General features: G+C 39.5%; 2 protein-coding genes across 4 annotated transcripts in view; both read left to right on the forward strand.

Moving 5' to 3' along the window:
* The window catches only part of LOC138029146 (integrator complex subunit 10-like), a 17,825-nt gene extending 16,036 nt beyond the window's left edge, over positions 1-1,789 (forward strand). For 2 of the 3 annotated variants that reach the window (XM_068876842.1, XM_068876843.1), the window contains exon 21: positions 261-1,789. In XM_068876842.1, the coding sequence (XP_068732943.1) occupies positions 261-408 (148 nt within the window). In that variant the 3' untranslated portion in view covers positions 409-1,789. The remainder of the gene's footprint in view (positions 1-260) is intronic. The other variant, XM_068876844.1, reaches the window with a different exon arrangement.
* Positions 1,790-4,427: 2,638 nt separating this feature from the next.
* Positions 4,428-14,464, forward strand: part of LOC138028691 (histone-lysine N-methyltransferase 2B-like) — a 30,447-nt gene continuing 20,410 nt past the window's right edge. Inside the window, exons 1-9 of the mRNA XM_068876291.1 lie at positions 4,428-4,632; positions 4,744-5,560; positions 5,969-6,018; positions 6,435-7,483; positions 8,923-8,970; positions 9,537-9,607; positions 11,230-11,411; positions 12,501-12,617; positions 13,639-13,764. Of these exons, the coding sequence (XP_068732392.1) occupies positions 4,447-4,632; positions 4,744-5,560; positions 5,969-6,018; positions 6,435-7,483; positions 8,923-8,970; positions 9,537-9,607; positions 11,230-11,411; positions 12,501-12,617; positions 13,639-13,764 (2,646 nt within the window). The 5' untranslated portion in view covers positions 4,428-4,446. The remainder of the gene's footprint in view (positions 4,633-4,743; positions 5,561-5,968; positions 6,019-6,434; positions 7,484-8,922; positions 8,971-9,536; positions 9,608-11,229; positions 11,412-12,500; positions 12,618-13,638; positions 13,765-14,464) is intronic.

Genomic DNA, 14,464 nt, shown 5'->3' on the forward strand with positions numbered 1-14,464 from the left:
TTGAGATCCGGAGATCCCGGGTTCAGGACCTGCTCTGACCACAGTTTGAATTTGTTCCTGATAGTCCCTGGTTCAACTTCCCAGCTGTACTTGTAAATAGCCAACTGGTTTGCCTCCGGCCAGTTGGGATTCTTAACAGTTGTTGTTGTTGTGTTCTGTTCTGTCGTTTCGTTGTGTTTCATAGGCCCTGAAAAGCCCCTACGGGGAGCGGTTAATTAAGTATGTATTGTATTATATTAATGTGATTTTTGATTCTCCAGTAGGGCAGTGACCCGAGGAGTTAACAAGGGAGTGAAAGAGGATTTCCGAGCTGCTCTAGAGAGACAAATCTGCCGCAGTGATGATAGCTTTGAACCAGTGCTGAGAGAGTTTTTTCAAGACGAGAAGGAATCACTTCTCATCAACTGATTCTATAGAAGAAACAGCTCTTTTCGTCTCATCTAAAAGGATCAAAACATTGCATCAGTTAGGCCTCTGTCGTTCAAAAAGTGGATGGCGCCATTCAGTGGACAAGCACTACCAAAACTGATTGAATTATTCACTGGATTATTTAATTTTTTATTAGCGGTGTTGGATATAAGATAGTAAATCGCCTGTAAGCCTGCGATAGGCGCCAAAAGGGTTGACACACTTTCGCCTTTTAAGGAATCTTGGACAAATCCCTCCTCAAAATCTTTCCGTCTAACCCCTTTCCCCCTAGACAATGTTGTTTTATCATCGCCAATACTTGCTTTTTCCGTTACTATCATTTGAAGGGGGCAGGCGGGGGAGAGCGGGGGAGTGAAAGTGGAAAAGGTAACGTTCAGGTGCTTTTCTTCCTATTTGTGGTCTTCCCAGTTCAGTTTCTCGATTACTTTTGTCGCTTAGGCCTAGTTTATACGTCGCGCTATCGTCGAATTTAATTCAGACGAATTTAATTCCAGGTCCTACTTAAAAAATAAATTCGACGATAAAGCGACGTCTAAAACGAGTTCAATTCGTCTGTTAAATTAAATTCGTCCTAGACGCTTTATCCGTGTTAAGATGCCGGATAAAATATCTTTAAAGCGTCATCAGTTTATCCGTCGCATCAGCGTCGCGTCGAATGAAATGCATACATTATTTTCGTACATTATTAATTATACCTCTGACCAGGTATATTGCATTCCGGCTGAGAAATTAATTCGACCATAATTCGACCCATTAATTTCGACGTGTAAAACCACGGTACAATTAATGTCGACGGAAGGACGAATTTAATTGGAATTAAATTCGTCTGAATTAAATTCGACGATAGCGCGACGTATAAACTAGGCCTTATTGTAGCTCATATTCAACAAAACGAGGATGCAATGATCGTTTAATTTATTAAATTTTATAACTTCTGAACATTTCCGGCGATTCTTGGGTTTTGCTTCCTATCACTAGCGTTTTTAGGTTAACAACACTTGGCAGGATTTGGGTATAGGAGCTTACTAGTGAGACATGCAAATGCAAAAAGCCTATATCCGAGGTTGAAAATTTAATAAGTGTTTCATCGAGTGGTTTGCGTAGCATTGGAATAACTAGGACATGGTGGTGAATGACAAGATGAAGTAATGTCTTTGGCTAAAGGGAAGGTCGAATTGTGAATCAGAGTCTCTTATAAAATACAGTGTCCCCAATTTGTGCTCTAGCGCTAAAAGACGACACTAATATAAAGTTTCTCTCTCTCTCTCTCTCTTTGACGAGGTCTGACGCTGGTAAAGTCAGCGCTACGCGCTTTACTTGTAAATAGATATTAAATTAATTACAAGACCATTGTGGTGTCTCTTCAGCCTCTCTCGTGTGTTGCTTCGACTGGCGCTCCATTTATCCCATTGCCTCCTCGGAGTGAGGCTTCATAGATTCTACTTTGTCTAACGTCAGACGATTTTATTCGTCAAGCGAAGGCCGCTCATTATGGAGTCAATGGGTTGATAAATATGCTTGACACCTGCAGGAAAAATTTAAAAAAACCCTTTAGAGTCCGAAATGCAAAACCTTAAAAGAGGAGAATCACTGATCGTAAATCTAAGGAGAAAAGCGGTGAGAAAGATTATAACTCAAAATTCACGTTTTTCCTCTTGCGATACAATAAAATAGATTGCTCTAGGAGTGTAACAATTGCATCTTTTAGATAGCGGTCTCAAAGACTTTAGTTTTATGACTTTCAAATAAGTCAATAAGTAACAGATGACCGCAAGCTGTTTCATAACTTCACTCACTCACTCACTCACTCACTCATGCCCTTTATGCCTAAGTGTCATGTGGGGAAGCAACATGCTCCCCACATGCTGGTCCCTTGCCATAAGTTTGATGCCTCCCCAGGTCTTCCCCATCTCCTTGATTTCTTTCTCCACTGTCCGTCGCCATGTGATCTTGGAGCGGCCCCTCTTGCGTTTCCCTTCTGACGTCCAGTGTAAAGCAGTTTTCGCAATGGAAGCATCTTGATGGGTAACATGGCCAGTCCACCTCCAGTGTCTCCTCATCAGGATGGTAGCCATTGGTTCAGTTCCACCAGAACTTAACTATTTAGGATAATTCAGTGTGTTGGAATGCATCTCGAGTTAGTCGGTGAAGCTTTCCAAAGGGAAAGAGGACAAATTAAAGGGTTGTGTCTTTGATTCGCACGTTAATACACATGATGTGTACGAGACCGACACTTAAGAGCTGAAAGAAAGCGGGGACTAATCTACCTGCTTGCATCTTACAAATTCAACGACTAGTGGAAAACTGATACTCATCAGGCTCGGAACTTCCTGGCTTTTTCTACCTATTTTTCAATCGATTTTTTCCTCACTCATACAGTTTAACCTCGTTAAGATTTTTCCTCAGTCGAGGCCTCGTTGTTGTTTCTCATATCTCATCAATTCGAAAGTTCTCGATTCTACAATTAACTTCCTCTAATGAGGCGGCAACTAAGATAAAATGAGTCCAATGAAAGTGGCAAGGTGAAACACTCTACTTGAAAGATGTGACCGTGTCGAATGGCCAACCCGCTTACCCAACCCCTCCCCTATTGGGTTGTCCTTCAGTAAAATGGCGCTTAAAATTTAAACCACTTGCACGAAAGTGGCCAGAACATGCGATCTCGTTGCTTATCTCGCATTTGTCTAATGTGCTTGAGGGCTTAAAGTGAACTCGATTCTGTCTCCTTTTGGAAATACTCCGTTATAGATACATTTCGAGTTGTCTACCAACGATTTTGCGACGCTTGCAACGCCGTGTACCAGGCGTTTTGATGCAGTCAGGACTTTCGTCAAGCGTGCACCCCATCGCAAATTTGGGCTCAAGTTGACAAAGGTGTTTCTCTCTTTTGAAGAAGCCCCAGTTGCATCGATTTTCATCCTCTCAAAGAAAAGTTGGTTTTCTCGACCAAAATGTGCAAATTTGCTCCAGCGTCCCCCTTTATAATCTATTAGCAATAATGAACTAACTCCATCATTTTGGCAGTTGCCATTGTGCCTCGTAAGTGACTGGGCCGTTTGACCAGCTCATGCACTCCTTGTTGCCGATCAATTCTCCTGTTGGTAGGTTTGTCCTTCTTTGCTTTGATTTTTTAATTTACCTCTCAAAGTAGCTCAAAGTGAGCTCAGGGTTTTTGACCCGATTTTCACAAGATCAAACAAGTTTCTCATCGTTCCCTAAAAAGACGCTTGTCCTACCGCGATTCTTTAATTGTACTGAACAGTTTTTACTTTTCGGAAAGGGCTATAAGAAGTTGATTAAAGCTTGTTGTTTTCAATAAATATTCTCTTAAAGTCAGTCTTTCCGGGAAATGAGGAACAAAATGTCCGAAATAAAGCATCGGCAACGCTATTATGAGAAACATACCTCTTGGAAAGCAAGAGTTCTTTTTGTCGATTAAAAGCCTGTAATATAACTTTCCGGAGGAAACGGCCATGAAAACGGAGAGTAGTCAGTCGAATTTTTTTGGCGGAGTCTGGCGAAGCTGCTACTGACATAGCTACATGGTTGGATGTTCTCTTTGCCTACTACTCAGCGGCCGGCGTTACGCGGCGTTGCAGCCAATAAAACAAAGTTTTACAAGTTACGTCGTAATGTCAACTTTAAACAGTTAACAGGATTCAGGTACAAAATTCGCGGCACCATTTGATGCTGTAGTTGTCTCTACTTTGGAAATTATTGAAATTATTGGTTACCCTGGATCGATCACACCGGAAATCAACTTGCACACCGGGGAATACCCACCAGGCCTGGCCACTCAATCGACTCGTACAACAATCATCATCCTTGAACGTTAAAATTTTTATCAAACCATACTAACACTGGCTGCGAGATCTCCTAGATGATTGAAAGAGAGCCTTTCTATCGACGCAAAATTTGCAAAAAGCTCATTGTTTACTCCATTTTGTCCCATGATATAGTGCGGTCGTATCATGGAAAACACGTGTGGTTGGGCACTCATGCGCACTTTGAGGCAAGATGGCGCGAATGAAGTTCCCTGGAACCAACAAGAGCCGATCTTCGCCAGAGAATAAAAAGAAATTAAATATGTTGGGGCGGAGAGGGAAGGAGAGGACGACCGGGAAGCGGCAGGGCTCAGCAATAGCACCAGTTTTGATAAGTCTTCGAAGATATCGCGAAATATTTGGAGATTCCGATGAAGAGGTTCACAGTTTGTCATGCACATTTTCCCTGAGTTTTGTTTATCATGTCTGCTTCACTCATTCGGCAATCGCACAGGTTTCGTCCTCATGCTTTGATTTTTTTACTTTGTAGGAAGAAGACTTCTATGGATTCCGAGCAGAGGAATTAGGTCTCAAAGCCTATCGTTCTTTTTCTGTTAAGGAATATTTGGATGGCAGCGAAAGAGTGAACTATAGGAAAGATGGCGTTCGCGATACCCAATCACGAAATTATTCAATCAGTCATTCGCCAAAATTATCTCAAGAATCGGCTCATCGTAAACGTGAAGGAAGGGAGACGGGAAGCAAGAAATCGACTTCTCCATCAAGTGAAAATATCTATGCAAAACAGTATAGGAAAAGAGAATCGTACGAAAGGCGATTTGCGCCTCCTTTGGCCAAAGTTGTGTTCGAAAAGGCTTGTTTACCTCCGAACCTAAAATCAACCACGAAGGTAAAGGCAAATTTTGTGCCTCGAGTGTCAAAACCTGCTCAGCTAGTCATTGGTAAGAGTTTGAAGGTGTATGAGAGAAATCTGTTTCCTTATGCAAAAATTGAGAAGAGAAAAACTATTCCAGTCGCCAAGCAGTTGTTGGCAAAGGCAAAGGGAGGTCAGAGGATTCGCGTTCATAAGGGTTCGGTAAACAAAGGAATGGGAGAAGTGCGATCGCGCTCCGGGCGTGTTGTGAAAAGCAAAAAACTGGATTATGATGATGTGACATCGCCGAAGTTCAAAACGAACAGAAAGGAACTTAGATTGCCAACACGTAAGTTAAATAATCAAGGACGAAAGAGACCTTTGGAAGAAGGCAATTCTGAACATCCCCCAAGGAAAGCCATCAGAGTTGGAGAGGTGAAAATCGAGAAAGTGCAACTATCGGCTGATCAAAGGGTCTATGTGGAAAATCCAGGTCTGTAAATAATAATTATTGTTTTCTCAAACTACATCCACGAGTTGCATTTTGCATTGTACTACTATACTTCTGCAACCAAACAAAACACACACTCTTTGGGAGGGTTGTGTTAAAATGTTATGTAAATTATAATATTGACAATGAATGAAGGAATTTGTTGATTAGGTGTTGTTTTTGTAAAGAGTACTTTCTTTAGTGTGTGAGGGTTGGAATGAGCTTCCAGCACCCCTCTTGGACTTTCTCTCCATAGAATTCTGAAAAAATACTTGCATCAGCTAGAAAAAGAGTTGGTAACGAAAGTTGTGATTTGTGTGTTTTTCTAAATTTATATGTGGTTGATGTGAGCACACGTCATCTGTATCACAGTGTTATTGAGAATGGCTTAAAAAATCTTTGTTTTGACAGCATCCCCGACAGGATTTGACATTCAGCCTCTTGAAGCTGTAGGGACTGAGGTATGCTTTGATTGCTTTTATCATGTTTTATGCATTGGTATGTTCTGCTGTGGCTTTAGCTTCTGTTAATGAGGGCTTGCAGTAAGGAAACCTTGACAATCCTATCTACACTAGGTTGATGAGTCAGATTTGTTTTAGTTGTAAGATTGCTTTCCTACCACCGGTAATTATTTATTTCTTCCAATCTCAATTTTTATATTTGAGACAGAGACAGTCGGTTAGTGCATGGCCTTCTGAGCTGGAGGTTGCCAGTTCAGAAAGTAAGGAGAGATGATAAGAAACAACCAGGCCGTGGACTGCGTTTAATAAACCTCCTGTTTAAAGGTCGTGGTTGCAAGACTAATACTTAGGCATATTATTTTCAGTATTAGATAATAATAATAATATTATTATTATTGGTTTTCCTTTCCCTTCAGTACACAAAATCAAGCTTCGCAGAGGAGTCTGGTAAAGATTTGTCAACAAGTGGTAACCGTTATGTTCCCAAGAAAGCTCGTATCAAAAATGCCAAGCGGATAAAAAATGCTGTTGACTTGACAAATCACTACCAATTGGCAAAATTTCCTGGGGAAAATGCACAGACAAAACTGGGACCAGGGAAGGCACAGCAAGTTAGAACTTCAAATTCAAATGATGAGATATCAAGTTGGGAGTCAAGTAAGGATGAGAGACAAACTGACGGCAAGGAAAGCTTGGGTTCTGTTAAAAGATCAGAAAGAATTAAAATTAAACGTGAGAAACAAGACTTAGAGGATCAAGTTAGTGATACTTCTTCAGTTTCAGATATTTCTTCCCTCAATGGTGATGTTGGAAAGAGGAAAACATACATGCCTTTATTGACAAACAAGACTGTGTTTAGGTCAAAACGACTTCAGGAATTGCAAGAAAAAATGGAAAGTGTAGAGACCATAGATGACTTTCCTTTGAATAATGATAATTTGGGGGACTTCAAGAAAAGAGTAAATTTGCAGAGAAATGAAAATGATTCTGAAAGTGAAAGAAGTAGCTACCGTTCCTCTAGATCTCAGAGTCGAGATGGAGACCGGATCTGTGTGAATTCTGATGATGAGCACAGAAATAATGAAATGCCTGAAGCAGCCAAAAAGAGAAGGCTAACTGGCAAAAAGATGCCATTGTCTAGAATCCAGGCTGTGAAAAAGGAGAATGAAATACCAAGTTCAAGTGAGGATGAGGAGAGCAATAAGCCACTTTCTGAACTCAAAAAAGACATCAAGAAAAGTGAAGAGGAACCCACAGAAAGGGTGGTGAAAAAAGTAATCAAAGTTGTTCGGAAAATCAAAACTAAAAGTGGAGAAACCAAGACAAAAGTTATCAAAATTATCAGGAAGGTAGCAGTGAGGAAAAAAAAAATCTGTGAAGTGGTTTCTGGACGTCGGCGCATTCGGTGTGGGAATTGCAAAGGCTGCAAAGTGTCAGATGACTGTGGCACTTGTAGATGGTGCAAGTAAGTATGATTAATTTTGTAGTAATAATTATTATTTTGATACTACATGTACTTTGTAAACTTATGGTCTAACCTTTTATCGGGATGTGTTTTAGAGGTTACAAAAATTTGGTTTTATCAACGGAGTTGATAATGTAAATTGGCCACTGTACAGAGATTCTAAAAGCTGATGTTTCGAGCGTTAGCCCTTCATCAGGGCTAACGCTCTGACGAAGGGCCAACTGGATTCGCTCTGACAAAGGGCCAACACTCGAAACGTCAGCTTTTAGAATCTCTGTACGGTGGCCAATTTCCATTATCAACTCCATTAATAAAACCAAATTTTTGTATACTACTCCCCCACCGATGCAGCACCACAGTTTCTTTAGAAACTACCCCCTTCATTCATTTGTATTAGAGGTTAGACAAGAGGCAACCCTAAGGATCCTTTTTCATTAGCTTCTACCATAACTTATGGCAGGGGTGGATATGACTCCAATCCCGTTGCATGCACAACTTTTCCCCAGTAGTGTTGGTACCCATTTTACCCACCACAAATGGATGGAAAGCTGAGTGAACTTTGGAGTGCACAAGCTGGGATTCATACTTGGAGCACTGAGATGCAATCTGCGAGCAATATCCACTACAGCACATGAGCTACGCTTGGATGTTAAGTTAATTAATATATAAATATACAAATAATAAACAGATGATTCACCTTGAGGAGCTTTTCAGGGTTAATGTGTTTTTTTAGAAACTAACCTAGTTAAAATTTTAAAGAAGAATTGAAGGGTCATGAACATGACTGAAATTTGTTAGATTATGAGTCACACAACACACTTCATTCTAACAGCATTCCGCGGGCATATTACAAAGTGGTGGGAAAAGGTGCTGTTCACTTACCGCATAAGAAAAAAAATGAAAGTGATAATTATTATTGTTATACCTCCCAACTCAAATACGTTTTCTGATTGGAGGAAAACGTGTCACGTGTCATTGGTCAAAACTTCACGACGCCCTAGGGCGAACAAAACTTCATGACGCCCTAGGGCAACAACAACTTGAACTTTCGACTCACGGGTGATCAGGTCGTGCACCTTTGAAACGGCGGAAAATCTGTACGCCAGCCGACGTCAAGCAAATAATTTTTATCTGTGTATTGTTCTATTTTGAGTTAGGAGGTATAGCATTGACCTCAATGTTTCCCTCAGCTTCGCCTCGGGGAACATTGAGGGTCTCGGGAAACAAAACTCACTGTTTCCCTTGGGGCCAGTCATTAAGTGCTTATTGTATTTCTTGGTAGAGAACCCCAGTTCTTAAATTACATGTAATGTAGACTGTAACTTAGTTTACCAAGCACCCTGTCAGTATCTGAAAGACATGGTTTTAAGGATGGTCGTGCTCATTCATTGAACATGAAGAATGCTATTTTCTGTTTCATTTAAATGCTTTCTTTGCAGAGACAAACCAAAATTTGGTGGACCCGGCACAAGCAAACAGTCGTGTGTGTAAGTAGTTAAGGAATAACAGTCTTGTTGTTCATAAAGTTCATAAAGCCTAAAACGTTTTCAACATTAAGTCATCATCAGGGTATTAGAGTTTATAACCGGGACTGTTCTTGCAGTGATAGTTACATCGGTGAGACCATGAGAAATGTGCAAGTGTGAATTGACGAACATTCCAACACTTCTAATGGCTCAGAACCTGCTCGTCACCTCCACGACAATCCTTCTCATTCTTTTAGCTGGCATATTCTCTGCATCCATGGCCAAATCCTCTTATAAGCGCTGAATCCTTGAAGGCCTAATGAGCCATTAACTGAAGGCTTGTTTGAAAAGACAAATCAAGTCCTATGTTGTGGAACTTTTCCTATCTGGAATTACGTAAAAGATATAAAATATGCGTTTAGCAGTTGGTACTTTAATACCCTGATGATGACTTACGTTCGTTTTTTTTACATTTTAAAAATTTTTAGCCTTGTGAATAGTTCTTTTTAAAAATCTTGTTATTTTATGCAAGATGCATGAACTTTCGTCCCAAACAGTAACATTAACTCCCATGTGTTAAATTTTAGAAAGCGAAAGTGTCTCAACCCCCAACCACCAAAACCAAAGGGCAGTGGAACACCAAGGAAGATTGAGAAAGGTAATCTAGGCCCACAGAATGGATAATTCCAACAGCAATGGAAATACTTTGCAGTGATTAACTTGTTTCGATGGCCTTAGAGCGCTCAATTATTGGGCAACGATTTTCTTAATTTAGGAGGCTCCAAAGGGTTTCAACACTTAAAAGACTCTGCTCTGTGTTTAGACCAAATAACGCTAAAATAATGTATCACGTAACAGCAATGTTATGGTACCATGTGAAACACTGATTATTTCCAAACAAGGTGTGATCATTATTGTGATGTAATAAGTTACCTTGGCAATGGGAAAGCCCAGCAAAAACACCCTATATTGTGGATTTAGTTTCTCATATCTCAAAAGCGAACTTGGTGACGCCCCTTTTTTGTTCCTGAAAAGTGATTAGAAGGCCACGATGAAACTTTAGGCAAAGTTTAAAAAAAATTATGTCCAGAGGATTTAGAGCTACCTTAACAAAATCACAAAATTAAGGTGGCTCTCTAATAAAATCCTCCAAATCATAAATGCATCAATCCAAAGCTGAATGGCAACAAACCGATTCTGCAAATGGCCATCACAGAAAGAAGCATAACGCAGAGAGACATAACGCAAATAGCCATAATGCAAACAGCCATAACGCAAAAAGGCATAACACAAATAGCCATAACATACAGAGGAAAAATAATGCAGAAGCATAGCGCAAAAAGAAAACTCAAGGCGAGAAACAAAATAATTCTGTCATTTCTTCATTTATTTTAGTAAAAAGAGCAGCAAAGTGGCAACTGCTAACCCTTTTGTTTCGAAAGAGTGAAGATGAAAACAAGTTGCAAATTTGCAACTTCTCCAGATATTTTAGTCACAAAGGGAAACATTTCAGTTGCAAAGGTGACTGTATTGGTCGCAATTTCAAGCCTTGTGTAAACAACTAAAGACAAAATAAAGGGTGTTTTTGCCCATTGCGATGGCGACATATTACATCACAATAATTACTGTATCTTAATCAGCAATAATTAGTGTTTCATTTGGTACCACAATATTGCCAATACATGATACAACATTGTGGTGCTGATCCTTCTAATAAGAGTGCCACTTGGAAGCGTTGAAGCTGGTTTGAGCCTCCTTGAATAGTACAAACATCTGGGTGAGTGTAGTGCTCAGAATGAGTGTTAGGGTGACATTGACTGATGCTTTGACAACCTGAGCAGAAGTCCTTCTGAGTAAGTGTACATGTAGCCCCTCTTACATGTAAGTCTACACCCACCTGAATGATTCTCTGTCACTTAATTATGATAATTATGACATCTGGGTTCAAACCATTTACAGATAAAGATTTATCTGGTCATTGTGGAAAGTGCGACCCACCTTTAAACAAGGAAGGCACCTGCTAGTTTTTCCGTCTGGTAGTAGTCATAGTGTTATGGTCAGATCTAAGTGTACAATAAACCAGTGGAAAAGAACACAAAGTAATTTCTAGTTATGTGTAGACCACATACACAAAATAATCTCTTTGTTAAAACCGAAAGGTGGTCTAAAAATGTAGCTTTAGACAGTTACACTCTTGGCCCCAATAAGGACATCTCTTTTTTCCTTTTAAAAACCCTTTTTTTGTTTGTTGATTTACTGCAAGTGTTTCATTGTTATCAGCTAAACCAAAAGTGGCACCAAAGAAAGATTTAAATCTCAAGGAAAAATCCTCTGTAAACAAGAAAGAACAGGATCAGCGGCCAGTTGTCAAGAAAAGGGGAAAACTTCTCAACAAGCCAGCACCTTGTGGCAAACGGCAAGCCTTATTAGATGACAAAAACCTTGTCAAGCTGCCCTGGAGTGTGAGTGGATAATGTTATGAAATTTCCGACAAAAAGCAAACCTTTTATACGATTACTTGATTAACCCATTGACTTTTGAACCACTCACCACTGATGAGTAAAATTGTCTGGCTTTAGACCGAGTAAAATCTGTCTCCATCCTTGGAGTCATTGGGTTAATTAAAATTCTGCAATTTTCTTAAGCAGTTGTGGTGAAGCCACTTGGGGGCTAGTCAAGCCACTAGGCTTGTGGCGTAGCAAATCTGCATTTCCATTGCCTTTTATTATATCCTCCCTGATACTTTCACCTCACAAGATATAAGAGAACTTGCAATTGACCATGTTCTAGATGGCTTGATTCTATAATAGCTCAGTGGCGGGCCATTGTGTATCACAATGATATTGAGGGGTTATGGGTTTAAGTCCTGTTATCAGGTCCAGATTTTTGTCAGGCTTCTTCACATTGGTTAAGTTGTGCCATTAGTAAAGTCTCTGCTTACGAGCCAGGAGGCCCATCAGGCCGGCACCTCACTCCAATTTCATTAGCATAAAGCAACTAGGAGTATTTCTACTCCCCCCTGGATGGGATGCTAGTCCATCGCAGGGTTACCCCCAGCATTTCGTCAGTACCCATTTATACACATGGGTGGAGAGAGGCACCGTGAGAGTAAAGTGTCTTGCCCAAGAACACAACACATTGTCCCCAGCCAGGACCCAAACCCGGACCACTCGATCCGGAGTCGAGCGCACTAACCATGAGGCCACCGTGCCTCCAATAAGTTGTGCCATTAAGTGGGATGATTATCGCTGACAAAATCGTTTTTAATTTCATATACTGCAGAATAATATATTCATCATCTTTGTTTGATTCTCATTTTGCTTTGTTTTGCTCCTTCAATAATTATTATGATGCATAATGGTTGGAAGAAAGAGCAAACCAAGACTACTACTACTAAAACAGTGAAGTCACTTTAACATCAATAATTATTCTGAAACAAGAGACACAGGAGCTCTTAAATTTTCCATTTTTTTTTTTAATGTGATAAAACATGTTTAAGTTTCAGGACAAATAATCATATCATCATTCTGAGAGATTGTTGTTTATGACAGGATAACAGTACTGAAGAAGAAATATGGAAAGAAGGTTTTGCTGTATGTTTTACAGCTGGTGTTCCAGATATCATAAAGGAACTTTGTTTTCTCTGTGGCAGCAAAGGAAATGAGAAGGTTTGGTAGCAGAAACTAGGTTTTCTTTTTTTAAGTTTTATTTTAGGCACCTTCCGTTTCTCTAAATTGAATACTTTCATTTTCACAAAATAAGTAAATACAGGAAAAGCGTTCCTTTCAAGCATGTTTTAGTGAGATAAAGGTTTTTGAGTTATTAGCCACATGTCAGGGGAGATGTTAGTTTTAACTGAAAATAGGAAAACATATTTTGTGGATGTAATTACAACAGAATAATAATAATTGTCATTATTATCCTGTTTCAATTATTGAAAACTCTAGTTTTAAAAGTACAGGTGGTGATAATTCTTATCAAACAAGTTTCTTCTCCCTCTTTTTAAATACATGTTGGTCATAGATTAATAAGGGAATAACATGACTTTTTGAGGGAATATTGTTTATTTGCGCCCGCGTAGTGTCATTTGCGGCCCGAGTGCAAAGCGCTAATTACTTTTGACACTCAATTGAAAACTGCTCTAAAAATCTGCCTAAAAACCAACTTTACAAAACAAGTTCTGATTGGGCATTTCAATGTCGACAGGAAAGTTTGGAGTAAGAAAATGTAAGTGGGTTAAATACATGCCTCTTGGACTATGGTCATATTTGTAACTTTTTAGATCGGGTCTTCTATAGTAGATTGAGCGGACTGATTTTTGTTTGATCTCAGTAGCTTAGTAACCTGGGAAACGTTTTCCAGGATCATATGGTGGGTTATTTATAGAGCCAAAACTCATCATCTTAATGGTGAGGCCTAGGATTATGACAGGACACTTATCACCTGATCACAGTGAAATTGCCAGGTTTTCTCAAATCTCTTGTGGGGCAGCGAAGGAGTATCCATGCTAGGAAACCACAGGGCATAAGTTTGAATCGTGTCACAAATGTGGCATAGTCATTCAGGGACGAATTCTCCATTTGAAAATAAGGCTTGTTGGTTTATGACAGCCACTTGTCTCCAAAAACTTCATCTTTTCTTCTTTCTTAATCTTTCTCCATCTTATGACCTCTTTAAATGTCTTTACAGATGTTTTACTGCAGAGTTTGTGCTGAGCCTTTCCACGGATTTTGTCTTGATGAAACACCAGTAGATGAGAGCACATGGTGTTGTGATAATTGCAGTAGTTGTTCTGTTTGTGGATATCAAGACAAGGTTTGATTAACTGGAATAAGTTTAATGTCAATACGCAATGGTTTGCTAAAACATAAACAAGTAAAAATTAGCGATAGAAAGAACAACGTTTCGGTGACATCATGACACCATTTTCAAGTTCAAATGCAGTAGAATAAATAAATTTTCTCACAGTTTATTCTATTGCATTTGAACTGGAAAATGGTGTCACATTGTCACCAAAACATCGTTCTTTTCTATCGCTAATTTTAAGTTCAATGTCAATAATTAATAATTTATACATATGTAATAAAAATTATATGCTGCATTGCAAATAACCCAACAGCTGGCAACCTGCAGTGGATCTTTAAGTTTGGAACAATACCAAAAAACTCTTTATTGAAAATTTTCGTGAATGGACAGATTTTAGGATCTGATTCTTGGACCCACAAGCTTAAATCTTGTCTTTAACACAGTACATCGCAATAAAAAGCACATTAGGATGGTACCCTCTGGTGGCATTTAATTTATGATCACACTGAAGGATATGATTGGCAGACTCAAACCTTAGAGCACCTTGTTCAGAACATGCACGGCTGCACAGGAACGTACTGCTAAATATGTGAAACTGTCAGTGGAGTTGTCAGTGGCTGAAGACATCATCTATGTACTGGTACCACAGTACTGATTATTATGATGCTACTACATGTACATGGATAATTATATCCTGTAACCACATAAT

The sequence above is a fragment of the Montipora capricornis genome, chromosome 13, assembly GCF_036669925.1.
Source record: "Montipora capricornis isolate CH-2021 chromosome 13, ASM3666992v2, whole genome shotgun sequence".
Lineage (NCBI taxonomy): Eukaryota > Metazoa > Cnidaria > Anthozoa > Scleractinia > Acroporidae > Montipora > Montipora capricornis.